Source organism: Oncorhynchus tshawytscha, linkage group LG09, assembly GCF_018296145.1.
Source record: "Oncorhynchus tshawytscha isolate Ot180627B linkage group LG09, Otsh_v2.0, whole genome shotgun sequence".
Lineage (NCBI taxonomy): Eukaryota > Metazoa > Chordata > Actinopteri > Salmoniformes > Salmonidae > Oncorhynchus > Oncorhynchus tshawytscha.
Window position 1 is genome coordinate 66,717,497 of NC_056437.1, and position 26,857 is coordinate 66,744,353.

A 26,857-nucleotide genomic window follows, 5' to 3' on the forward strand; every position below is an offset into this window, starting at 1 on the left:
GGTTTGTGGGTGCTTTATATGCGCTACATTCAATTATGAGTGCATGTCTACTTATATTAAATATATTATTATTAATATATGCCTACTGTATGAAAGCTAGCAAATTAATCAGCTATTAATCAGCTAACTAACGTTAGCCTGCCGAGCTGGAACTTCTGAAGAAGGAACATTTTTTATTTCTACAATTTCCAAAGTTAACCAAACAAAAACATATTTACGTAGTAGTACAATTTCTAACTTATTTGCGTTCGTTTTTACTTACACTTCTACGTTGACTTCTCCAATTATGTTGTTTAAGTTTTCGCGGACTTTTCTTAGCGGATGTACAATCGTCGCAAATTGAATTATGGGGAGTTTCAGGCCCGGGAGTGATCATAATAGTACACTCGCAAAGCCGAATAAAAACGAAGGCTGAGGGGCTTACGTTGCAAACCTCCCTTGCTTGGCTAATCATTTGGACCACCCACCAAGATGGCGACGGGGATTCCCCCAAGGGCATAAGGAGAGGGTAAGTGAACGAGGGTGTGTCTTAAGTGATTTGACCGTAACCCAAGGAAATCTACTCACGTTCGCATATTGCCAATACATGGACCGTTTATTTCCGGGTTGCATCCGGTTTTTATGGATCAACATCACATAACCACTAGCACTCAGTGCGCACAGGGAGCAGCGACAACGTCATCACATTATCCTAACACATGCCAGACTTTGGATGAATATAACATGTCAAAGGTGCAATATGCAGAAATTGCTCTGCCATTTCCTGCTTGCAAAAATTCCAATAGTTTGTCTAATTTCAGTTTATGTGATAAAACATGCAGTTTATAGTATCATTGTACCATCTAAACTGCTGAGAAATATATTTTCAATAACAAATATTTATTGTATTGGTTTTTGAAGCTGGTGTACAAAATCGAAAGTAAAATATGCAAAAACGAAACCCAGGGAAGCATAGAAATAGCGCACATAGAACAGATCTAGCGCTTTTTAGACTTGCTTTCAACGTGTGACAGATCTTTACATTTCGATGTAAATTTGGTCAGGCCTCCAAAACATACATATACATAAACTTAGACATCTTTACTAACTTTGGCTGTAGGTGGTGTCTTATTGGTTATTTGACTTGTTTTATGTGGCAGTGTATGGAATTTGTCTTTCTGGGCCGGGCGTCAGTTCGTCTGCAGTACCGAAGCAAAACAGTAGGAGCAGTCAAAACCGTGCTTTTAGACCGGAACCCTGGCCCCTGAGGGTGAAAATGTACATTTACCTGTTGGAAGTGTTCAACATATAAATTGCATTTCGGGTTATATTGGAGGGAAACGTTGTTCTAAAACAGCGGTAAGCAACCGAATGTTTATTATAATAAGCCTACGCATGATTATTCTTGGGTGTATAATGTGGGGTTCGGTAATTCAATTACAAACTCAGGTCCAGCGTTGATCAAATTGTGTGTAGTCAGGTATGACAATCACAGTAGCCTACTTCTAGTCCCTGTATTTATTCTGAAAAAGTCTGCACTTGTTTTGTCTGAAGAGTTATAGGAGTTAAAACAAAGCTGAAACTTCTTAAATTGACCTAGGCGTCATTCCGTAAACCTTTCCGATTTTCTTCTAGTTCTACCAGTCCTTGTTTTACTGTAACCGTACCTTATACCTTTGTTTACACCTGATTTTTACAGAGGGAATAAAACAATGTCACGTAGTAGACCTTTTTATGTTTGTTCAAGAAAATGTAAAGTTTAACTATAAGGTTTGGTGTCTTGGTCTTGCACAATGTTCTAAGTTTAACTTGAAAAACTGGATATCTGTCAAATTGTTATTTTGCAACAGTGCACGGCGCGATCAGATAGTTATCTGTTTATTCACGCAAAGTATTAGAATAGAGTTCAGCAACCTGGTGTCAGAGCATTTCGTATTATTCTGTACGTAAATCCGCATTTAGTATTGGTTATATTTCATATAGTATGAATTAATTTGTGGATGCCCATCACCCATTTCGTATGATTATTTACAAATTACATTTGTATTATATGTTATGAATTTGTTAACATACAATATGTTACGAATTTGCAAAACGTATATGTTTTCTAGCTAGGTGGCTAGCTTGCTATCATTATCTAGGCTGGGGATCAGGGTTATGGTTAAGTTTAGGAGTTAGGGTAAAGGTAAGAGTTAGCTTAAATGGTTAAGGTTAGGGGAAGTGTTAGCTAACATGCTAAGTCATTCCAAAGTAGCTAAAAAGTAGTAGAAAAGTTGTCCGTGATGAGATTTGAACTCGCAACCTTCGGGTTGCTAGACATTTGCTTTATACCCATCCATCCATCCACCCACCCACCCCCTGACCCCCCCCCCCCCCTCCCTTTAGTTTTTGACTTAAGTAACCATCTGTCTTATGTAACCATAGCAAATGTAAAATCTTACTAAAAGGAGTGTCTCGGATTTCGTTCCAGAATAATACGAAATGCTTTGAGACCAGGTTGAGTTCACACTCAACCTGCACTCTGCTGGTTTACACATGCCTTTTTGTGGCACAAGGTGTCTAGTATAGGGCTCCCGAGTGGCACAGTGGTTTAAGGCACTGCATTTCAGTGCAAGAGGCATCACTGCAGTCCTTGGTTCAAATCCAGGCTGTATCACATCTGGCCGTGATTGGTAGTCCCATAGGGCAGTGTACAATTAGCCCAGAATTGGCTGGGGTAGGCTGTCATTGGAAATAATAATTTGTGCTTAACTGACTTGCCTAGTTAAATAAAAAAAATAGAAATCAGTAGTGCCTAGCTCTGTATAGGGGGTTTCAGTGGTCAGCTTTGCCCACAGCTCTGTGTGAACTGCAATTACAATGCTGTGTTTTAACGGTTTTTCGAAATATATGGCCCTTATCTTTCATATCAGCAAGAAAGAATCTTTCAAAGAAAAAAGATGCCTGTTACTGTAGCAGATTTGCACAGATCCATACCATGTGTGTGGTCATTTCCATGTAAATGTTTATAGGAGCATATCAAATTGGGTGTTAAATGAAAGCTATGAGTCTTTTAAAAAAAAATATTAAGGCATGTATACATTTTTCAACCATATTACATTAAAAAAAATGTGGAATAAGCAAAGGCTTTGATTTATTGTCAGATGAAAAAGGGGTTTAGAAAATATCTACCAGAAAAAAAGTCTTAAAGTATTAGAAATACCCCTGCCAAGTTATCAACACTTACATTTAGTTCATGATATTTTTCTGCCTTCTGTAAGTTTAAGAAACATTGCCTTGTGTCTTGAAATTCCATTACAAAAAACCCACATCTCTTTAAGATATTCCTCATGAGGGAGAATAATGAACGTTTACAGAAGTAACAAGTAAAGGTAGACCTATCAATTAGTTAGTGTTTTACGGATATTCATTTTGATTAGGAATTATTACCAAATTGGATTTGCAAAAAATCTTTAACGGAAGTTCTGCAATTTAATGCAGCAGCTACATGCAGCAGCTACTCTTTCTGGGGTCCACATAAACATACAAGTGCATGACAAAGTACAGAACAGTTATAAACGAGAACAACATTAGATATTACATGAAATTCTATATATAAAATAAGAGTTATAAATTGGAAAGACACCAAGCGACAACAAAAATACAATTTACACACTATTCCAATATACATATACATATACATATTCCTATTCCTATGTACAGTATAGTTAAATTAGAACTTTAGAAAGAGGATAGGCATTGTGATACAATGTTTTCTTTAATCTGTTTTCTAAAGCGAAACTTGCTTTTTGCCTGACTAACCTCTGGTGGCAGAGCATTACATAACTGAGTGATGCATGAATTCTGTTTTTGTTTTGGGTACGGTGAAGAAACCCATAGTGGCGTGTCTGGTGGGGTATGTACAGTCAAAAGTTTGGACGCACCTACCAATTCAAGGTTTTTTCTTTTTTTTTTTACTATTTTCTACATTGTAGAATAATAGTGAAGACACAAACCATGAAATGTTTTTTTTAAAATCTTTATTTAACTAGGCAAGTCAGTTAAGAACAAATTCTTATTTTCAATGACGGCCTAGGAACAGTGGGTTAACTGCCTGTTCAGGGGCAGAATGACAGATTTGTACCTTGTCAGCTCAGGGGTTTGAACTTGCAACCTTCCAGTTACTAGTCCAACGCTCTAACCACTAGGCTACCCTAACACATGTAGTAACCAAAACAGTGTTAAACAAATCAAAATATATTTATATTCTTCAAAGTAGCTACGCTTTTGCCTTGATGACAGCTTTGCACACTCTTGGCATTCTCTCAACTAGCTTCACCTGGAATGCTTTTCCAACAGTCTTGAAAGAGTTCCCAAATATGCTGAGCACTTGTTGGCTGCTTTTCCTTCACGCTGCGGTCCAAACCATCTCAATTGCGTTGAGGCCAGGTCATCTGATGCAGCACTCATCACTCGCTTTCTTGATCAAATAGCCCTTACACAGCCTAGATGTTTGTTGGGTCATTGTCCTGTTGAAAAACAAGTGATAGTCCCACTAAGCCCAAACCAGATGGGATGGTGAATCGCTGTGGTAGCCATGCTGGTTAAGTGTGCCTTGAATTCTAAATACGTCACAGACCGTGTTACCAGCAAAGCACCATCACACCTCCTCCTCCATGCTTCACGGTGGAAACCACACATGCAGAGGTCATCCGTTCACCTACTCTGTGTCTCACAAAGACACGGCGGTTGGAACCAGAAATCTCAAATTTGGACTCATCAGACCAAGGGACAGATTTACACCAGTCTAATGTCCATTGCTCGCGTTTCTTGGCCCAAGCAAGTCTCTTCTTATTATTTGTATCCTTTAATAGTGGTTTCTTTGCAGCAATTTGAGGCCTGATTCACATAGTCTCCTCTGAACAGTTGATGTTGAGATGCGTCTGTTACTTTATTTGGGCTGCAATTTATGAGGCTGGTAACTCTAATGAACTTATCCTCTGTGGCATAGGTAACTCTGGGTCTTCCTTTCCTGTGGCGGCCCTCATGAGAGCCAGTTTCATCATTGCGCTTGATGGTTTATGCGACTGCACTTGAAGAAACTTTCAAAGTTCTTGACATTTTCTGGATTGACTTACATTCATGTATTAAAGTAATGATGGACTGTTACTCTTTGCTTATTTGAGCTGTTCTTGCCATAATATGGACTTAGTCTTTTACCAAATAGGGCTATTTGTCACAACACAACTGATTGGCTCAAACGTATTAAGGAAGGAAATTCCACAAATTAACTTTTAACAAGGCACACCTGTTAATTGAAATGCATTCCAGGTGACTACCTCATGAAGCTGGTTGGGAGAATGCCAAAAGTGTGCAAAGCTGTCATCAAGGCAAAGGGTGGCTACTTTGAAGAATCTCAAATATAAAATATGTTTTGATTTGTTTAACACTTTTTTTGGTTACTACATGATTCCATATGTGTTCTTTCATAGATTTGATGTCTTCACTATTATTCTACAATGTAGAAAATAGTACAAATAAAGAAAAATCTTTGAGTAGGTGTACTTTTGACTGGTACTGTGTGTCTGTTTTGAAGTGTATGCAAATAGATTATTCAAGTCTTTTGGCATTTTCAACATGTTTCTTAAAAAGACTAGAAGAGAAGTAGTACATTTCTCCTCAAACCTCAACCATGAAAGACTCATGCATGTTGTTGATGTTAGTTCTTTGTGAAAGCTTGGCCCCAGTGATGTACTGGGCCGTACGCACTACCCTCTGTAGCGCCTTACGGTCAGATGCCGAGCAGTTGCCATACCAGGCGGTGATGCAACCGGTCAGGATGCTCTCGATGGTGCAGCTGTGTAACTTTTTGAGGATCTGGGGACCCAGAATATTTTCAGTCTCCTGAGGTGGAAAATGTTTTGTTCTTCACGACTGTCTTGGTGTGTTTGGACCATGATAGTTCGCTGGTGATGTGGACACCAAGGAACTTGAAGCTCTCAACCTGCTCCACTACATCCCCGTTGATGTTAATGGGGGCCTGTTCGGCCCGCCTGTTCCTGTAGTCCACGATCAGCTCCTTTGTCTTGATCACATTGAGGCAGAGGTTGTTGTCCTGGCACCACACTGCCAGTTCTCTGCCCTCCCTATAGGCTGTCTCATCGTTATCGGTGACACTGTTGTGTCGTCAGCAAACTTAATGGTGTTGTGGTCGTTTGGCCATGCAGTCGTGGGTGAACAGGGAGTACAGGAGGAGACTAAGTACACAATCCTGAGGGGCCCCAGTGTTGAAAATCAGCGTGGCAGATGTGTTATTGCCTACCCTTACCACCTGGGGATGGCCCGTCAGGAAGTTCAGGATCCAGTTGCAGAGGAAGGTGTTTAATAGCTTTAGCTTAGGGATGAGCTTCGTGGGCACTATGGTGTTGAACGCTGGGCAGTAGTCAATGAACAGCATTCTCACGGGTGTTCCTTTTATCCAGGTGGCAAAGGGCAGTGTGGAGTGTGATTGCGTCATCTGTGGATCTGTTGGGGTGGTATGCGAATTGGAGTGGGTCTAGGGTATTGTCGGGGTAGGTTCCTTGTCAATCATTGGCTTATTGGTGAAATCAGCAGTCAGACAATATCATCTTTAAGTAAATCAAATCAAACCTTTATTAATGCAATTGCAGACAGAAGTGACAATGGAAACACAGCATGTATGTTTCACAGTAAGTTCTACACCCCACCTAAAAGCACAGTGGATTTTATACATGTCATCACTCCCTAGTGGTATGATCACCTATGTCAATGTATGTATACAGCAATATGCTGACGTTACCTTATAAGGTAACCTAGTACAGTAGTTTTTCTGAATTCATTAGCATTGTCCACTGTCACACAAGATCAAAATGTCAATACCAGACAGTGGTTACTTCTCTTTATCAAGTTTCGGTCTGACTCTGACCTAGCCTCCAAGCTCTGTATGCATCTCTGTGTGTGGATTAAAGTTGTTCTCAAGTTTTTTTCCCTCTGTTTGCACATTCTGGTAAACATTTGGTAAATTAAGTTTGCCTGCATGAATGTCCCCGGCCACTAGGAGCGCAGTTTCTGGATGAGCATTTTCTTGTTTGCTTATGGCCTTGTACAGCTGGTTGATTGCTGTCTTTGTGTCAGCATCGGTCTGTGGTGGTAAATAGACGGCTACGAACAATATAGATAGTATGGTCTACAGCTTATCATAAGGTACTCTGCCTCAGGCGAGCAATACCTCGATACTTCTTTAATATTAAACATTGTGCACCGGCTGTTATTGACAAAAAGACACACACCCCCACCTTTCATCTTACGAGACATAGCTTCTCTGTTCTGCTGGTGCATGGAAAATCCCGGCAGGTCTATATTATCCGTGTAGTCGTTCAGCCACGACTCGGTGAAACATAAGATATTACAGTTCTTAATGTCCTGATGGTAGGATAATCGTAATCGTAGGTCATCAATTTTATTTTCCAATGACTGCATGTTAGCAAGTAGAACGGAAGGCAGTGGACATTTACTCGCTCGCCTATGGATTCTCAAAAGGCAGCCCGATCTGCCTCCTCTTTTCCTCTGTCTTTTTTTCACACAAATGACGGGGATTTGGGCCTGTTCCCGGTAGAGCAGAATATCCTTCTTGTCGGACTCGTTAATGAAAAAAAGCTTCTTCCAGTTCGTGTTGAGTAATCTCTTATTGACAAAAAGACACACACCCCTTATCTCTTATGACCGAAGTTATTTTCGGCAGCAGCAACATTATGTACAAACAACGTAAAAAAAAAAAAAATTGCACAATTGGTCAGGAGCATGTAAAACTTCAGACATCCTCTTCGGCGTCATCTTAAAGGCAAGGCGAGCTAATTTATTTTGAGCCAGCCGTAGGTTTGCTAGGTCTTTCTTTGCTGTAGAGTACAGTAAAGAGAAGTATAGTACAGTCCTGTACTGAACAGTAGAGTAGGATAATGGAGTTCAGTGCAAAGTAGAGCACACTAGAGTTGAGTAAACAATGTACTGAACTCTACTGTACTATATTCTACTATACTGTACTTTGCTGTCCAAACGTCTGAAACATAGACATCTATGATTGGTTCAGATTTGCTCCGGGTAGGGCCAACCAAATTTGGTCTTGTTTAATGGCGAAGCTCATAAATAAATAATAGCCAATGTGTAGAATAATATGCGAAGGATGATTACATATTTCTACCTTTTTTTTGTGTACCTATTTAGGATACATTACCATGAATAGAATGACATTCATATCCATAATGATGCATTTCTGCGTCGTACAGATCAGGATATCCATGATGAAATTCCGTTACCACAATTCTGCGACTGGATGTAAATCCACATCATTTACTGTAGTTCAATAATCAGTCTTTGGAAAATGTGGACACATAAAAAGCGGAGGGAAATTTTACAGACATTTTGTTACCAAATGTTGCAGTTCTTCCATGAAATGTGTTAATGTAAAAATTTTCCATGTCAATTGGTCATAGTTCACAGAGTTGTATGGTTTGTTTAACTTTGAAATCATTTTTTTCTGTTCGGTATACATTTGAAGTGGAATTGCCCGTGTGCTAGCAGTTGACGAACTACACTTCCTCCCCAGTTACGCTTACACACAGGTGTTCAGAGCAAGCTAGATAGCTAATTAGCACAGGTGGTCGTCTCTGTCTTCAGTCTATCTTCCGTAAACAAGCGCTGTAACATGGATATACAGATGAAGTCGGAAGTTTACATACACCTTAGCCAAATACATTTAAACTCAGTTTTTCACAATTCCTGACATTTAATCATAGTAAAAATTCCCTGTCTTAGGTCAGTTAGGATCACCACTTTATTTTAAGAATGTGAAATTTCAGAATAATAGTAGAGATGATTTATTTCAGCTTTTATTTCTTTCATCACATTCCCAGTGGGTCAGAAGTTTACATACACTCAGTATTTGGTAGCATTGCCTTTAAATTGTTTAACTTGGGTCAAATGTTTCAGGTAGTCTTCCACAAGCTTCCCAAAATAAGTTGGGTGAATTTTGGCCCATTCATCTTGACAGAGCTGGTGTAACTGAGTCAGGTTTGTAGGCCTCCTTGCTCAAACACACTTTTTCAGTTCTGCCCACATATTTTCTATATGATTGAGGTCAGGGCTTTGTGATGGCCACTCCAATACCTTGACTTTGTTGTCCTTAAGCCATTTTGCCGCAACTTTGGAAGTATGCTTGGGGTCATTGTCCATTTGGAAGACCCATTTGCGACCAATCTTCATCTTCCTGACTGATGTCTTTAGATGTTGCTTCAATATATCCACATAACTTTCCTACCTCATGATGCCATCTATTTTGTGAAGTGCACCAGTCCCTCTTGCAGCAAAGCACCCCCACAACATGATGCTGCCACCCCCGTGCTTCACGGTTGGGATGTTGTGCTTCACGGTTGGGATGGTGTTCTTCAGCTTGCAAGCATCCCCCTTTTTTGTCCAAACATAACAATGCTCATTATGGCCAAAAAGTTCTATTTTAGTTTCATCAGACCAGAAGACATTTCTCCAAAAAGTACGATCTTTGTCCCCATGAGCAGTTGCAAACTGTAGTCTGACGTTTTTATGGCGGTTTTGGAGCAGTGGCTTCTTCCTTGCTGAGCGGCCTTTCAAGTAATATAGGACTAGTTTTACTGTGGATATAGATACTTTTGTACCTGTTTCCTCCAGCATCTTCACAAGTCCTTTGCTGTTGTTCTGGGATTGATTTGCACTTTTCACACCAAAGTACGTTCATCCGTAGGAGACAGATTGCTTGTACATATGAAAGTGGTACCTTCAGGCGTTTGGAAATTGCTCCCAAGGATGAACCAGACTTGTGGAGGTCTATAATTTTTTCCCATGATGTCAAGCAAAGAGGCACTGAGTTTGAAGGTAGGCCTTGAAATACATCCACAGGTACACCTCCAATTGACTCAAATGACGTCACTAGCCTATCAGAAGCTTCTAAAGCCATGGCATAATTTTCTGGAAATTTCCAAGCTGTTTAAAGGCACAGTCAATTTAATGTATGTAAACTTCTGACCCACTGGATTGTGGTACAGTGAATTATAAGTGAAATAATCTGTCTGTGAACTATTTTTGGAAAAAGGACTTGTCATGCACAAAATAGATGTCCTAACCAACTTGCCAAAACTATAGTTTGTTAACAAGAAATTTGTGGAGTGGTTGAAAAACAAGTTTTAATGACTCCAACCTAAGTGTATGTAAACGTCCGACTTCAACTGTATGTCCGCGTGGGAAGACTAACTCTAAAATAACCCTATAAAGGGTTCTAAAGACTAACCCTTTGTGTAGTAATATAGCCTTTTATTTTATTGTTATGAAAGATAGGTTTCCAAGACCGTACCGCAAGCGATCCATGTTAACGTTTAGAGCAAGCATCGGGGCTCTCAACAAAAGTCACCTGGATACCTTCATCAAAAGGTGCTCAAGGTAGTTAGCATCTATGAATGGGCAAAGTAATGCCATCCAGAGAAGACCTTCATTTGACTTTACTTATTCCTGTCAACTCCTAGCGGAGCCAAGGGCCTCACACCTACTTTTACCGATTTCCATACCATTCTGTCTCTGTCTCCAGCCGCCATGGAGAGCAGTGGCAGGGGAAACGCGTGCGACTACAGCCACAACGTCACCTTCTTCTACGATTACGTAGGTAAGGAGATCAGCAGAGACTGGTGTGTCAGGGACTGTGTGGTCGTGGTCCTGGGCCTGACCATCTGCCTCATTATGATCCTGTCCAACATAATGGTGATGGCGGCCATCTTGATCAACCGACGCTTCCACTTCCCCATCTACTTCCTGCTAGCCAACATGGCCGCTGCGGACCTGTTCGCCGGCTTGGCCTACACCAACCTCGTGCTCAACACAGGACCCTGGACCATCAGGTAGGGTGGACAGTAGTCTAGAGAGGCCGGGTCGGTAACCGGAGGGTCACTGGTTCGAATCAGTATCCTAGATACCTGCCGTTGTGCCCTTCAGCAAATTTAACCCTCAACTGCTCTATGGGCACTACACTGTGGCTGACCGTGACTTCCAACTTCTCAGTAGGTGTTTGTAATGTATGTGTGTGTGTCTCGAGTGGGTTTGGATAAAAGACATACTAATCTCAGTGTCTCTGTGACAGTTGACGACAGAGGAATCTTCTTCTTCTTCAGGCTGTCCAAGCAGCAATGGTTCATTAGGAATGCTCTGGTGGACATGAGCCTGACGGCGTCTGTGGCCAACCTGCTGGCTGTGGCGGTGGAGCGTCACCAGACCATAATTACCATGCAGGTAAAAAAAGACTAACTACTCTAACAGACTCCAAAGCCTTTTCCTTTAAATTAGTCTGGCTGTTCTTTTCGTATCTTATGTGTTTGTACTTGTTTTTATCATTCTACTCTATTTGTATTTTTTATTTATTTTTAAATCATGTACATTGATTTGCGGTCTCTGTTATGTGCTGTGTTATACGTTTTATTTTTATTATGATGATGCAGCTGCACAGCAAGATGACCAAACGGCGGGTGGTGCTGCTGATCGTGTGTATCTGGGCAGTGTCTATCATCATGGGGCTGGTCCCTTCCATGGGGTGGAACTGTGAGTGCCAGCTTAGCGACTGCTCCATCATCGCCCCGCTCTACAGCCGCAGGTAACCTGCTAGGTCTAGGATCAGGTCCCCCTTGTCCGATAAAATGTTATTTAAAGGGCAAAGCTGATCCTAAATCAGCAGTCCTACTCTGAGATGCTTGATACGTACGACCCCTGGTCAAGAGTGTGCTGGCAAATGGACTTGAGGTTTGTTGGCGTCCCAAGTATCCTAGATGCCATCTCCTGCTGTTGTGCCCTAGCCTAGATCTGCTCCAAGGGTGCTTCTGCAGTGTGGCTGGCTGACCTCGGCTTTCAATGTGTGTGTGTGTGTGTGTGTCTCAGGATGTTGGGTTTAAAGCAAAGGACAAAGTCTTTTCTTCTCCAGGTATATGATCTTCTGGGCGTCTCTCAACCTGCTCACCTTTTCTGTCATGGTGGCTGTGTACACACGCATCTATGTCTACGTGAGACGTAAGGGTAAACGGATGTCTCAGCACAGCTCCCACCATCTGAGGCACAACGAGACTGTCTTTAACCTCATGAAGACTATCTCTATTGTACTGGGTGAGTGGGATCTGGAACTGGCTTGGAACGTACACTTCCAAGAGGATGTGATGCTATTGAAACTAATACTGTTCAACAATCGTGCCATTTTATTTGACTGTTTCTATTCTCAAATAATTTGCATTCACATCCCTACTTACAACTTACTCATTGCTAAAAGGTACCTAACCTTTTTTTCCAGATCAATGCAACTCTCTAAAACATACATACTATTGTATGGTTATGGGGAACATAATTGTTTGTTTTAATTGACAAGTGAATGGCATGGGTATGGCATATCCTCATGTTTTCCTCCTTGGCTTCCCTTCACTCCCTAGGTGTGTTTGTCATCTGTTGGACACCGGGCCTGATGACTCTGTTGCTAGATGGGATCATGGGTAAAGACAGCCATGCCTTGACCTATGAGAAGTACTGTCTGATCCTGGCTGAGTGTAACTCCCTGGTTAACCCTATTATCTACTCCTTCCGGGACGAGGAGATGAGAAGGACCTTTAAGTGTATCCTGTGCTGCCTGTGTAGGAGGAGTTCTGACCACCAGGGGGAGCAGTCCCCTGTGGAGTTCAACACACTGCAACCAGAGGTAGGTTACCACAGAAAGATTACGGGTCAGCTCTTTCAACAAAAACAATCCTGTGATTCCTGGCATCCTATCTCCTTACCTCCTTCTCAACTGTATTGAAGGACTAGGTCCAAGGTCCCTCTCTTTGGGCCTTCTTGTCTAATGGGTTATGAGAACGAGGCGGGAGGGTGCAAAGAATCAAGTAAAGATTGAGATAGATCCCCATTACGATGCTATAGGCTTTTTATATGGTGTGTGGGTTCTAATCATGCTTTTTGTTGTTCTCTAACATCTAAAAATGTGCTTTTACTTCACAACGATTTACCATTCTGGCTCACATGGCACATTTCCTCTTTAGTTTCTGTCCTTCGGTGTGTTTCACCTAGATTTTAATTTCTTACAATAATGCAGAAGCTGGTACTGGCAAGAGGTGACCAATAATCTTTTTCTTTACCCGAAACGGCTCTGGCTTGAACTTTGACTGACTGACACATATTCCAACTACTTATTCCAATGGATTATTTGATGGGAATATCTGTTTAGTTGGTGGATGTGGTGCTATGCTTGTAACTGCTCTCTCTGCTTGGTGTTCTTCTGCAACTTTTTTTTTTCCACAATCAAAATTTGAATACCTTTCCTTTTCCTGAGGGAGAACAAACTTTAGACCGAGAGACGACATACAGCAAAACCATTGTGTAATATTTTCTCAAGATTGCGTTGGTTTGGATTTTTTAAGGGGCTCCGTTGTGACAAAATAGATTGTCTGCCATCATTACATGTTTTCTGAAAGAGAACACAAATTTGAGAGTTTTGTATTCCAAATGTATTTAAATGGTGACTCTAGTTTCCTGCGTTATCTCGTGCCTCTTCATCTTTCACCTTTGCTTCTCCCTTTAGACTTTAACCTAACACTTGTGACTGTCACAGCGTGCCGCTATCTTTGTGAACAATTACTATTTATGATATTGAGCAATATTGTGTCTGCCTCTACGCAGATATACAGTGCCTTCAGAAAGTATCAACAATAAAAAAAATATGTACAGGATATATCTATATAAATCATTCATAGCCCTTGACTTATTTCACGTTTTGTTGTGTTAGTGTAACAGTATAACTTTTGTCCGTCCCATCGCTCGAACCAGGGACCCTCTGCACACATAGACAACTGACACCCACGAAGCATCGTTACCCATCGCTCCACAAAAGCCACGGCCCTTGCAGAGCAAGGGGAACCACTACTTTAAGGTCTCCGAGCGAGTGACGGCACCGATTTTAAATGCTAACTAACTAGCCATTTCACATCGGTTACATTAGTCTGAATTCAAAATGTATTAAATGTTTTTTTTTCCTGACCCATCTACACAATACCCCAATACCACAATACATTGACAGTGAAACATTTTTTGTAGAAATTTTAGCAAATGTATTAAATGAAATACATATTCAATTTACATACAGTACCAGTCAAAAGTTTGGACACACCTACCCATTCCAGAGTTTTTCATTTTTACTATTTTCTACATTGTAGAATAATAGTGAATACATCAAAACTATGAAATAACACATATGGAATCATGTAGTAACCAAAAAAGTATTAAATAAATAAATCAATTTTATATTTGAAGAATCTCAAAGTAGCCACCCTTAGCCTTGACTTGAATCCCATTAAATCTGTGTAAAGACATAAAAATTGCTGTTCACCGTCGCTCCACATCAACACTGAAGAAAAATATAAATGCAACATGTAAAGCTGGAATGAAAGATCCCAGAAATGTTCTATACTCACAAAAAGCTTTTCTCAAGGATGTTTTGCACACATTTTGTTTACATCCCTGTTAGTGAGCATTTCTTCTTTTCGGCAAGATAATTCATCCACCTGACAGGTGTGGCATACCAATAAGCTGTTTAAACAGCATGGTCATTACAGAGGTGCACCTTGTGCTGGGGACAATAAAAGGCCACTCTAAAATGTGCACTTGTCACACCACACAATGCCACAGATGTCTAAAGTTTTGAGGGAGCTTGCAATTGGCATGATGGCGGCAGGAATGTCCACCAGATCTGTTGCCAGATAATTGTTAATTTATCTACCATAAGCCGCCTCCATCATTTTAGAGAATTTGGCAGTATGTTCAACCGGCCTCATAACCACAGACCCCCATGTATGGCGTGTGGTTTGCTGATGTCAAAGCTATGAAAAGAGTTACATTGGTGGCGTGATATAGAGGCATTAACTACGGACAACAAACACAATCGGATTTTATCGATGGCAATTTAAATGCACAGAGATACCGTGACGAGATCCTGTCATGCCATTCATCTGCCATCATCAGCATGATAATGCACAGCCCCATGTCACAAGGATCTGTACACAATTCCTGGAATCTGAAAATATCCCAGTTCTTCCATGGCCTGCATACTCAGACATGTCACCCATTGAGCACGTATGGGATGTTCTGGATCGACGTGTACGACAGCATGTTCCAGTTCCCGCCCAATATCCAGCAACTTCACACAGGCAGTGAAGAGAAGTGGGACAACATTCCACAGGCCACAATCAACAACCTGATCAACTCTATGCGTAGGACATGTCACGCTGCGTGAGGCAAATGGTGGTCACACCAGATACGGACTAGTTTTCTGACTCACTGCCTCTACTTTTTTTTTTTGCATATCTGCATTTCCTGTAATGTGAAATCCATAGATTAGGGCCCAATGAATTTGATGGATTTCCTTATATGACCTGTAACTCAGTAAAATCTTTGAAATTGTTGCGTCTATATTTCTGTTCAGTAATTTAAGAGCTGGAGAAAATCCCCAAATCCAGATGTGCCGAAGCTGATAGACATACCCAAGTCAACTCAAAGCTGGTTGGTTCTACAAAGTTTTGACTTGGGGGTGTGAATACTTATGTAAATGTGATTTCACTTTCAATACATTTGCTACAATTTCAAAAAAATTAAGAGCACGTAAATGGAACGGGATTCCCTTTTTTAATGCATATTCTGATTTTTAACTTAAGCATTAGAATAGTGTGCTATTCGATAAGCCATATTCTGACCACTTAATTCCACCACCTTTACTTGTGAGGGAACTATGAATTAAGTGGAAAAAGCATCTACTTATTTTTTTTCCCAGATAGAAATAACACGATTCATACACTAATTTACAACTTGGTAAGAGCTAGCTAGGTAAATGAGTATTCAGTTTTGGATAAGAGAATTTTAAATATACTTGTTTTAGATATTTTACCTTATTGCTGGAGATGTGAAATACTGTGCCATTATGCAGCATTTAAATGATGGCCTTTTAAGTTGCAGAGATGCTCTCGAATGTCTTTTTTGCTTTCCTATCATAAGTGTTAACCGCTAGCCATAGGCCTAATAACACATTCAACTGTCAATTTACTGTTATTTCCCTTCACGTGGTCTAGTCTATATTATCATTCCGTTTAATTACATTGGTCGATTTCAAAATACTGATACTCTCAATTGGTGCAGAAACATAAAGGATAGGGGGATACCTAGTCAGTTGAACAACAATGCGTCTCCCGCATTTAACCCAACCCTTCTGAATCAGAGGTGCGTTGGGCTGCCTTAATCGGACACAATTCTAACTAGAATAGTAAACCATATTCAAATGGATTATTGAATAAAGTCACCGAGAAATATTGGCTCGCAAGTGGAAGGGTTTTTAGCGGTTGAATTATTTATTCAGCGCACGGAAGGGAACCACACCTGCAAAGGCACCTTTCATAAGGTAAGTCTGAATACCAACTACTGAGAAGTGAAAAGGAAAGGCGTGCGTAAGAAAGGCCTAATTTCCTAAGTCAGAATCGGGCCCTTCATTGTGGGTGTGTGTACTGCAGATTGGTGAAACAAAAGATTGAATTCAGGCTGTAACACAAAATGTGGAGTAAGTCAATGGGTATGAATACTTTCTGAACGCAGAGGTTACTATACAATTGATATTGTTCAACAGTAAAGACGATATTGTGTGTCTGCTCCCCACAGGTAGATAATGGTTGTGAAGTAAAATCAGAGAAAGCCAACTTTACTGCCCTCCAGATGATAAAGACAGAGTGGTGACAAGCCTCTTCACCCTGACAGCTGGATTCAATCATATTGACGCCATGGACATTAAGATCTACAGCCACTCGTGAATTTAGGCCTCTATTCAATCTGTCGCTGAAGCGTTACAAATTGCAAGGTGATTTCCGATTGACATATGCAGCGTTTACTGTGAATGCGTCTCTGCTAATGCGGGAACCTTTTGCGTTTAAATTTAAATCACTGTTACGCTGAACTTCCGTGATACAGATTGAATAAAGCTGTTAGTGGGGTTGAAACAGGAGGACAATGGACAAGCACTGGACAATATGGTTATTTATGACGCCATACTCTCGTGTACATTTTGGGATGCTTGTTTGTACAGTATGTTTTGTTTATCTAGATGCGTTACACTAATACTGAGATATTCAGAAACAGCCAAACTGTTTAGGGAAGGACTACCTCCATGTGCCACAGTTCAATTATGTGATACATAACGAGCCATGACATGCTTTAAAAATACCAGCATGGGGATATAGGGAAAACTGGAATTTAAGCTGAAAATCACCCTTTCACTATTTACTAAAAATGAAACTGCGTGACATTCGATCATGCATACATTTTGCGTACGGGTGGTCCTGTGAATCGAACCCACAACCCTGGCATTGCAAGCTCCATGCTCTATCTACTTTACCAACTTAGCTACAGAGGCGGGTTTTAATTATGAAAAACTGAGTTTAAATGTATTTGGCTAAGGTTTATGTAAACTTCAACTGTGTAAAACCATCAAAGGGTGTCATTTTTGTTTAAAATGTCACAAGAGCATAGATAATGACTAATCATAAAAATAAAAACCAACCCCAAATAATGAAAAGCACAATTTTATTCATTTTTTTTCATCTAATAAGGAACACTACAACTTGTCATTCTTTTTACTCGTTCTAGAACAATTCTAAAGTTGAGGTATAAAATAAGTTCGTACAGACTCGCAGGTCTTGAAACAGTGGGGTTTTATATACAAGAGACAGAGGTAGAGACGAGAGGGGGTATTTAAAATACAAGGGGACAAAGAAGAGGGAGCAATATACAAAGATACTAACAAAACAAAGTGACACATTAAAAGGGTTTAATGTATCGTTTGATTTGGTGCTGTGGAATTCTACGGTCGCAGATAGAATATTCTGTGGTAGAATCCTACAGTAGGTGACTCACTATTGGCTCAACCTGTATAGGAATAGCTCCATTTTTACGTTTAACTGTATCGTTAGTATAAAATACTGGGAGAAAACAAAATATAAAAAATAAAATAGGGTCAATCCAGACAAAATGGCCGAAGTTAAATGGATAAGGGATTTCTAAAAATGTGAGAGAAAGAGACTTTGTTCCCCAGTTGAGGTAAGGGCTGATTAAATGCATTCACGGTATATGCTAGCAAGATGGCCAACAATGGCGCTGGCATTAATTCAGCGGTTATTGCTAAAATGCGGTTTCACAGAAGTTCCAATTGGAATTCACACAGTACCAAACAAAACTACAATACCCATAACCTAAATTAACAAAAAGACCAAGTTAAAATATGCAAATAATCATTCAAAAAATAATGAACTTGACCCCAACCTCAGGAGAACATTAAAGACCAAACAATCAGGCAACTCACCCAAAAATAAAGCAGAGGGTTTATAAAAAGAGAAACGAACATTCCACAATCTGTACAGTGACATCCATTTACGACTGGTAGAAAAAGACAAGACTAATTTGGTGTAGTAGTGGTAAGATATAATAAGCTATATGAAATGTTTATAATAACAGTAAACAAGGACACTAATTTGGGTAATACAATATAAGAGTTCTCTGTAACGATGTATGTATATCTGTTTAATATATAGTTTGTCCTTTATCAAAATGCCCGGTACTCTTAACAGTTGATGTATGATTGTAAATAACAATTTTAAGCTGAATGAAAATAAAAGGAAATGAAATCAGAGAAACTGAAGACTACCTTGTTTATCGTAATAAAACCAGTGGTACCTTTTTGGTAACAGTTAACAGAGTAAAGCCCTTGCTGATTGGCCAAATCATAGAGCTAAACCAATAGGATCCATTTTTTACCAGCAGATTCTGAGATGGAGTAAAGGGAGAAAACAACATGCCTTCCCATGGAACAAGTGCTCTCTACGGCAACGATGCTCTGTCGTCTCCACAGCAACAATACAATCAATTCTTTAGCACTGGTGTGACAGACAAACAGCCCCCCCATAGAACCGCAAACTTAAACGACATGAGGCCATTCCCTCTACCCCAAAACGGAAAACTTTTTATTCACCAACTTGTGTGTGTGTGAAATATAATCATCTTGATAACTGGTATTTTTGGTACGATGCAAAGTTGTAGTGTGGCCTGTGAGCAAGACAGATTATTATGAGTAGATGAGAGTTTAAGCCCTGTCTGGACCAGGGACTTCCACCCGAGTCCTGTTCAGTAGGGCACAACGTAGCAAAACGGTTTGCAACCAAAAACACGCATTCCTATTGGATAAGTTCAGGTAGTAGCATCTACCCGTACCACTCGGTTTAAAAATGTTTTCGCCCTACTGAACAATACCCTGCTAGTGGGGAGGCCACAGTTGTTAAATATACCAAAGACTAACTGATTTTTAAAAAATGTAAAGGCTGAATGTACTCCATAACCTCTGACTTCACGCACTTCGGTGCACGCCCCCAGGAAAGTTCTGATCCAGAGACCATTTGGTGGAGTATAAACCCAGGGTCCTATTCATTAGTGTACACCGAAAGTGAAATGTTTTGTACCGTAGCAAAAATGTTTAGCAATGGCAACAAAAAAAATATATATATTTTTCTTGTTGGACAAATTTAGGTAAGTCCCTCCGCTTCAGCCAGTTCCGTTCCTAATGAATACAGCAAGGCTGGGCGGTGTTCATTAAGCCATCCCGATTGAAACGTCTAAGAAACTCTGTACATACAGCATAACGCATTACTCCTTTTTGGTCTGTATCTTTGAGAAAACAAAAGTGAAGAAGCTAAATAACTTGAATATTTAAATGAGAGCCATCACTGAACACCTAAAAAGCCTACATGCATTGGAAGACTGTCACAAATATTTTCATGTCACATTTTGTCCCCCCAATGAAATAGCCATCTCTGCCCCAAAACATATTTCATTCCACCCATTTCACCGTCCCAACACCACATTTAAGTTCTATAAACAAACTGTTTATTTGGTGGCTGGTGCATTTCTTTGTGAAACAACATTAGAAAGAAAAAGGCTACAATCAACTAAAAGTAGTTGACAGAGGAAAGTAAACGCCTACAAAAGAGTCGATAGCTTTTGATGACTAACCGAAGGGGGACGCAATAGAAACGACCTCTGGAGGACTAAAGAGGATCGCTCATTCCCCAACTCCATCTTCAGTCCTGCCCTCAGGCCAACTGTCTGCTCAACTCCCCAGTGCTACTGTCACCAGGTAGACGGCACCTGTAAAAAGGTGCAAAAGTTTGTGCTTGACAGATCTGTGTCCACGTTCCATACGAGGGGTTGTAAAAGTGGGTGGTGTGTGCATATCTGACCTATAAAGCACTCGCTCAATACTAAAAGATGGGAGAAACAACAGCGGTGTCTTTGTGTTACCAGTTGGTTCTCAGAGGAACAGAAGGGGGGTGAAAACTATCAGGTTGGGGGAAGGAGGAGAGAGGACATCACTTTGGTACAAGCAAGGTGAGCAGAGCTCGTCTTGTGATCCGTATCGCCAGAGTGTGTGTGTGACCACTATCACACGCGTCAACACCAGAACCTCACAAGGGATAGGTAATGGACAGGCTGTGAACACTGTGTGGAGTTGACATGAGCATTTACACAGGTAATGTACAGACAGTGATCATCACCTGCCCTACACAGCCAGGTTGGGTTAGTAGTTCCCCAAAGGTCAAAGGTCCTGGAGGCAGCGAGGGGTTATGATGTCATGATCAGGCGCTAGTCAGTCTCCTCATTAAATATGAAGACAAAAACGAGCCTCCAGAATTTCTCTAGTGTAGAAGGCAAATGTCTTCTGTTCACTTGTCCATCTTAACAGTCCACAGAAGTGTGTGTTTGAGAGTGTGTATGTGTGTGTATACACAGCGCCTGGCATGGGTTGCCCAGTCCGGACCGGTAGTGGAGAGGTAGGCAGGAAGGAGGATGGGGGGGGTGTGTGTAAGTGGGTAGTCCGAGCATATCCCAAAAGAAAGGTCTCTGGGGTGGAGGAAGAGGGGTGTCTCAGTTGGAGGTGTCAGAGTGGACACTGCCAGGGGGGGCTGGTGGAGAAGTGACACAGGAGGGGTGGGTGTTGTCCTGCCAGCTGTTGCTAGTCTAGAAGGCAAGAACCAGGAGAGAAAAATAAAAGATGTCAATTTGGGCAGCTAGTTTTGTTAGACTTTTTAATATAGGCATGTTGTGACCCTGGTAAAATCCACGTGTGAAATGCTCTTAAATACCTGGACTACAATTACTTTGTTGATAGGCATGCATTTCTTTAGGTCTAAATAAAAGGAGGTTTGACTCACGTCGAGGCGGTGTGGGGCGTAGAGGGCGCTAGTGGTCAGCTCCTCATAGCCTGCCGTCAGGCGTGTAACACGGTGCAGGGTATCCACCTGGACGGAGACAAGACAGGCGCCATCAGCTACGAGATGCATGCACATACACACATTTTCCTTGTTTTACTATTCTTGTGGGAGTTTAGGTCCCCACAAGGATCGAAGAACACACACACACACACACACACACACACACACACGACCTGGGTTCAAAAAGGATTTGTTTCCTGTCAAATACTTTGAGGGCATTTGATTGGCACGGGCTTGGTTCCGTTGTGCCACACAAGCTCAATCACACAAGCCCAAAAGTGTTTGGAAGATAACATACTATTTGAACCCGGGTCTGGCACACACACAAACACATAGATACACATCAATCAGGGCATAGTCTCACACAAACACATGTGGGAATTAAAGGAACTTTAAAGCTTCCACAAACCTCTGCTGTATCGGTCAATGCAAAAGCAGCATGGCTCTTGGTTTGGACTGCTGGTTCCCTACAAGCTAACCTCTGCACACTTCTCTGTACAACCCTGACTTTGGGTTCATACACTATCTCCGCTATCACAGTTCTAACATTACAAGCCAATATCTAATGCTCCTGTATTGTTCATTCCAAGATTGATGAGATGAAATGATTTCTACCTAATTTAAATCGCACGATGTTGTACTCTCAGTCATCACTGATGGAATGCAGAAAATGCTGCCTACCATCCGGTTAGTCAGGGAGAATCTCAATTGCATTCGTGTCCTCTCTCCACCTTCTCAAAACCTATTGGATGAGAAAGCCAGCGGTCTCGCCCCTCTGACATTCTCCTCCAATGGGTTTTGAGAAGGATGCGGACACAGCAGAGTCAAGGAAATACAACTGAGGAATTTCCCTCAACCACTGACCGTCCAGGCTAACCTCAGGCTGTTTACAGCAGAAATCTGTGGATCCTCTTCAGCAACACCGCACTTCCACAGGTTTACAAACAGCGGAGGGCAACAATAGCAGAGTAATGGGGAGTAGAGGGGGGGCCTTTGGCTTCCATGGTGACAGGATGGAGAGAGGGCCATGGGCTGGTTGCGTCCCAAATGGTACCATATTCATCAAAAGTAGTGCACTATATAGGGAATAGGGTGGCATTTGGAGAAGAAAACGTGGACATAGAGATGAAATGGATGGATAAATAACTGGGGGAGAATGGTAAGGCAGGTACACCAAAGGCTTAACTGAAACAAGGTGGAGAGAGAGGGGGAAGGGCCAAAATGTACCTGAGGCATGTTTCTCTGCTAGGTGGAACAGGGACAGGTGCCACAGGGGGTCTTGGGTTGGGTGTTTAGGGAGGAGGTGGGGGTCATCATAGCTAGGAGGAGCTGGATGTCTAGGGATGTTTGGGGTGGTAAAGTCCTGGAAACCTCCCCAAAATGCCCTGTTTTTATTTTTTTTTAAAGAAATGTTGTTTGAACAAATTCCAGGATTGCCTTCACTATTCCCTCCCAATTCCAGAAATCCTCCAACCAGGATTGTGAAAACCAGGACATTTTGTGAACGTTACAGGGATCTTGCAAACCTAGAGAGACTGGATTGGAGGGGGTTGGAGCATTGAGGCAGGCTTTCCTAGAGGTCCTCAGTGCCTACCTGGGGCTGCAGAGAGGGAGAGATGTTGAGGACGGCCTCCCCAGCCCCGTTGAGGTTCAAGGGGTGCAGGCCGAGGTAGGCAGCAGCAGCGTCGCCAGCATGAGACAAGCTGTATGACCTTGACGACCCTGCAGGCAACACACGCTGTGTCAGCCAATCAGGCATCTCAGTGTGGCTCTGTCAGTCAAATCAGGCACCGCAGTGTGCCGGGGTCAGAGATCACAGTTCATCCAGGAAGTTAAAAGTACACTGGCTTTTGAAAAGAGACCGTCATACTCGTGCTCACAACCCATTGGCTAGTGTTGAAAACATGAGGATCATGGACCACAGTCAGAGTGTTTAGAATGAGGTGAGCAATGATTTAGTCACTCGTGACAGAGCCTTCTGGGTGCCAAGATGATCCAATACATTGTACAGTTGGATCCTAAATTTCCACCTTCCTCACGTTGTTGTGAATGAAGTATGAGGCTAGTGCAGAAGAATGAAATAGCCAAACTATCGGGCCAACTGCAACTTTCTTGTTCGAAACGGACCAAAATCAAGACAACACAAATGTCTTATTACATGAAAAACGGTGGTCGAAGTTTTCATTAAACTGTTTTCGTTAAACGAGTGAGCGTCAAAGTGGAATTCAGACATTTTTAGTTGTCAAGTCTTGAGACCGAGTGCTGTTACCCGACAGTCCACCAGCGAGCTGTAATCTTACTGCAGGAGAGGCAGACCATGGAAATAGAATTCAGATAATAATAGAATAGATTTCTATGAAGCAGACATACAGTATGGCTCACAATGACAATGGTACATCACCTACCTGCTCCTGTCTGCTTCCTGAGCAAATAGGGGTAGCTGGTACATACGTGTGTGTGTCTACCGTTCAAACGTTTGGGGATCACTTCGAAATGTCCTGGTTTTTGAAAGAAAAGCTAATTTTTTTGTCCGTTAAAATATCAAAATGATCAGAAATACAGTGTTGACATTGTTAATGTTGTAAATGACTATTGAAGCTGGAAACAGCTGATTTTTAATGGAATATCTACATAGGCATACAGAGGCTCATTATCAGCAAACATCACTCCTGTGTTCCAATGGCACGTTGTGTTAGCTAATCCAAGTTTCATTTTAAAAGGCTAATTGATCATTAGAAAATCCTTTACAATGATGTTAGCACAGCTGAAAACTGTTGTTCTGATTAAAGAAGCAATAAAACGTGCTATTCTGTGAAGGGAATAGTGCCAGATCTTCAGTTTCTTGGCAATTTCTTGCACGGAATAGCCTTAATTTCTGAGAACAAGAATAGACTGATGAGTTTCCGAAGAAAGTTCTTTGTTTCTGGCCATTTTGAGCATGTAATCGAACCCCAAAATGCTTCTTTAATCAGAACAACAGTTTTCAGCTGTGCTAACATAATTGCAAAAGGTTTTTCTAATGATCAATTAGCCTTTTAAAATGATCAACTTGGATTAGCTAACACAACGTGCCATTGGAACACAGGAGTGATGGTTGCTGATAATGGGCCTCTTTACGCCTGTGTAGATATTCCATAAAAATAGCATAACAGCCGTTTCCAGCTACAATAGTCATTTACAACATTAAAATGTCTACACTGTATTTGATGTTATTTTAAACAAACCAAAAACAAAGACATTTCTAAGTGACCCCAAACTTTTGAACGGCAGTGTGTGTGTGTGTGTGTGTGTGTGTATATGTATGTACACTAATTCAAAGGTGTGCTGGCTGCTAGATAAAGACAGACAGCCAACAGGGTGACTGTGGGAGTTTGCAGTAGTAGTAGGATAAATAAATAAGAAATATATCATGTTAAAATGACGACATCGAAAGAGGAAGTGGTGAAATTGAACAGAAACCATTCAGACATTCAGAAAGAAAAAATACAATTGGATTGGATTTATAATCCGATGGGGTACGATGGTCATTTCCTACTAAGAGTTATTGCTTAGGGCAATAGCCCAGCAGCTAAGATACTGCTGAGTCAAGCTACATTTATCCCTGAAAATGACCACTTTCTACAACATTAAAGCCACTTTTTAATTTAAAAAACATTTGATCCCCCTTTCCTCCCCAATTTCGTGGTATCCAATTGTTTTAGTAGCTACTATCTTGTCTCATCGTACGGGCTGCGGAGAGAAGAAGGTTGAAAGTCATGCGTCCTCCGATACACAACCCAACCAAGCCGCACTGCTTCTTAACACAGCGCCATCCAACCCGGAAGCCAGCCACACCAATGTGTCGGAGAAAACACCGTGCACCTGGCAACCTTGGTTGGCGCGCACTGCGCCCAGCCTGCCACAGGAGTCGCTGGTGCGCGATGAGCCTACCGGCCAAACCCTCCCTAACCCAGACGACGCTCAGCCAATTGTGCGTCGCCCCACGGACCTCCCGGTCGCGGCCGGTTACGACAGAGCCTGGGCGCGAACCCAGAGTCTCTGGTGGCACAGCTGGCGCTGCAGTACAGCGTCCTTAACCACCCGGGAGGCCCCATTAAAGCAACTTTGAACGAGGAGATTATCAATCTGGTCCAAAATAAGATTTGGTCAAAAAAAACTCCACTATAGAAAATCTGTGAGCGCAATGACATCACAGCAATGCATCAGACACCAAACAAGCAGAGGAACAGAAGAAAAGTCAGATGGAGAGCCAGACAACAGAGGCAGACAGACAGACAGACAGACACGCAGACAGGCAGGCAGACAGGACAGACAGCAATGCAGACATTGTCCTCATTCCGTGTATGTGGTTCTACACTTCTGCCAGTGTGTATGAACTACAATGTGTGTGTAATAGCATGGACCTCAGCTGATTGGTGTGGGGAGGCAGGGTGATTGAGATGGATGGAGGGGTGGGGGTCAGGGGTGGTTGGCAGGGGCACACGGTACCTGAGTTGGGTGTCGCCGGAGAGTTAGCCTGGCTAGCCTGCGCCGACACGCTGGCAGCATCCACCGCTGTTTTAACTGCGTAGAGGTTCGCTTCCTCCTGGAACTTACCAATGTTCTTCTTGTACCGTATTCTCTTGTTGCCGAACCAATTAGAAACCTGAGGGGGAGACGGACAGACACCAGTGTATTAGTCAGTGTATCGCCTAGATGTCTTTCCAGGGTTGTATTCATCAGTGCACGCCGTAGCAAAATGTTTCCCAACGGAAAACAAACCGTTCGTACTGGAAAATGTCAGGTAGTCCATCCCTGATTCAGTACATTTTCAATTGAAACCAAATAAAGCTAAATTATTTTAGGCAGGGGAACAGACCCCCTACCTATACATTAGAAGGGGAAAAGCTGGTTTCAGTACTGGTAAGTCCACTGGCAGCAGAAGTGTGTGGTGCGGTGGTACCTGGGAGACGGTGATGGCACACTTCTTGGCCAGCTCTTCTTTAGCCTCCTCACTGGGGTAGGGATTGGACAGGTGGGAGTAGAAGTACTCGTTCAGAACCTCTGTAGCCTGCTTGTTGAAGTTACGCCTCTTACGCCTGACCGGGACATTGATACGACACACACACACACACACACACACACACAAAGTCAGTCAGACATGATTCATCTCGGAACAATTTTTAAAAAGCCCTGCAGGTAACAAATGAAATTACAGCAAAACTCTTAAGCACAGACAGACCTGGCGTCGAGGAATCTGGAGCGTAGGATCATGACGGCCTCGCAGGTGCTCTGTTTGAGCTGCATCTGGATGGAGCTGAACTTGCGGTGGATGATGGCCACCATGCGCTCGATCTCCTTGGGAGAGATGGGCCGCGTGCGACTCTGCTCCCTCAGGAGGTTCATCACGTGGTTGGTGAACTCACTGCATGCCTGGGGTGTAGGGGTGGAGGAGGGGGATGAGGAAGAGAAGGAGGGAGACATGAGACTATTAACACAAAGGTTTAACT

General features: G+C 41.9%; 2 protein-coding genes across 16 annotated transcripts in view; one reads left to right on the forward strand and one right to left on the reverse strand.

Moving 5' to 3' along the window:
- Nucleotides 1-376: 376 nt before the first annotated feature.
- lpar2a (lysophosphatidic acid receptor 2a) lies at nt 377-18,734 on the forward strand. Of its 10 annotated transcripts, XM_024432834.2 has the most exons (9): nt 1,190-1,338; nt 10,338-10,443; nt 10,589-10,663; nt 10,817-10,895; nt 11,166-11,283; nt 11,490-11,641; nt 11,966-12,144; nt 12,462-12,724; nt 16,717-18,734. In XM_024432834.2, exons 3-9 carry the CDS (start codon nt 10,594-10,596, stop codon nt 16,789-16,791), a joined length of 936 nt encoding a protein of 311 aa, XP_024288602.1. In that variant the 5' UTR covers nt 1,190-1,338; nt 10,338-10,443; nt 10,589-10,593; the 3' UTR covers nt 16,792-18,734. The 10 variants fall into 10 exon arrangements, with proteins under 10 accessions (XP_042183216.1, XP_024288601.1, XP_024288599.1 ...); XM_042327282.1 differs by lacking the exons at nt 1,190-1,338; nt 10,338-10,443 and adding an exon at nt 377-508; XM_024432831.2 differs by lacking the exon at nt 1,190-1,338 and adding an exon at nt 384-508 and having other exon boundaries at nt 10,589-10,895.
- pbx4 (pre-B-cell leukemia transcription factor 4) overlaps nt 17,618-26,857 on the reverse strand; it is a 54,242-nt gene continuing 45,002 nt past the window's right edge. For 2 of the 6 annotated variants that reach the window (XM_024432815.2, XM_024432813.2), the window contains 6 exons: nt 26,590-26,780; nt 26,311-26,446; nt 25,857-26,013; nt 22,963-23,090; nt 21,309-21,395; nt 17,618-21,114 (listed from right to left, as the gene is read on the reverse strand). In XM_024432815.2, coding sequence (XP_024288583.1) covers nt 21,022-21,114; nt 21,309-21,395; nt 22,963-23,090; nt 25,857-26,013; nt 26,311-26,446; nt 26,590-26,780 — 792 coding nt within the window. In that variant the 3' untranslated portion in view covers nt 17,618-21,021. The remainder of the gene's footprint in view (nt 21,115-21,308; nt 21,396-22,962; nt 23,091-25,856; nt 26,014-26,310; nt 26,447-26,589; nt 26,781-26,857) is intronic. The other 4 variants (XM_024432819.2, XM_024432817.2, XM_024432814.2 and 1 more) reach the window with 3 other exon arrangements.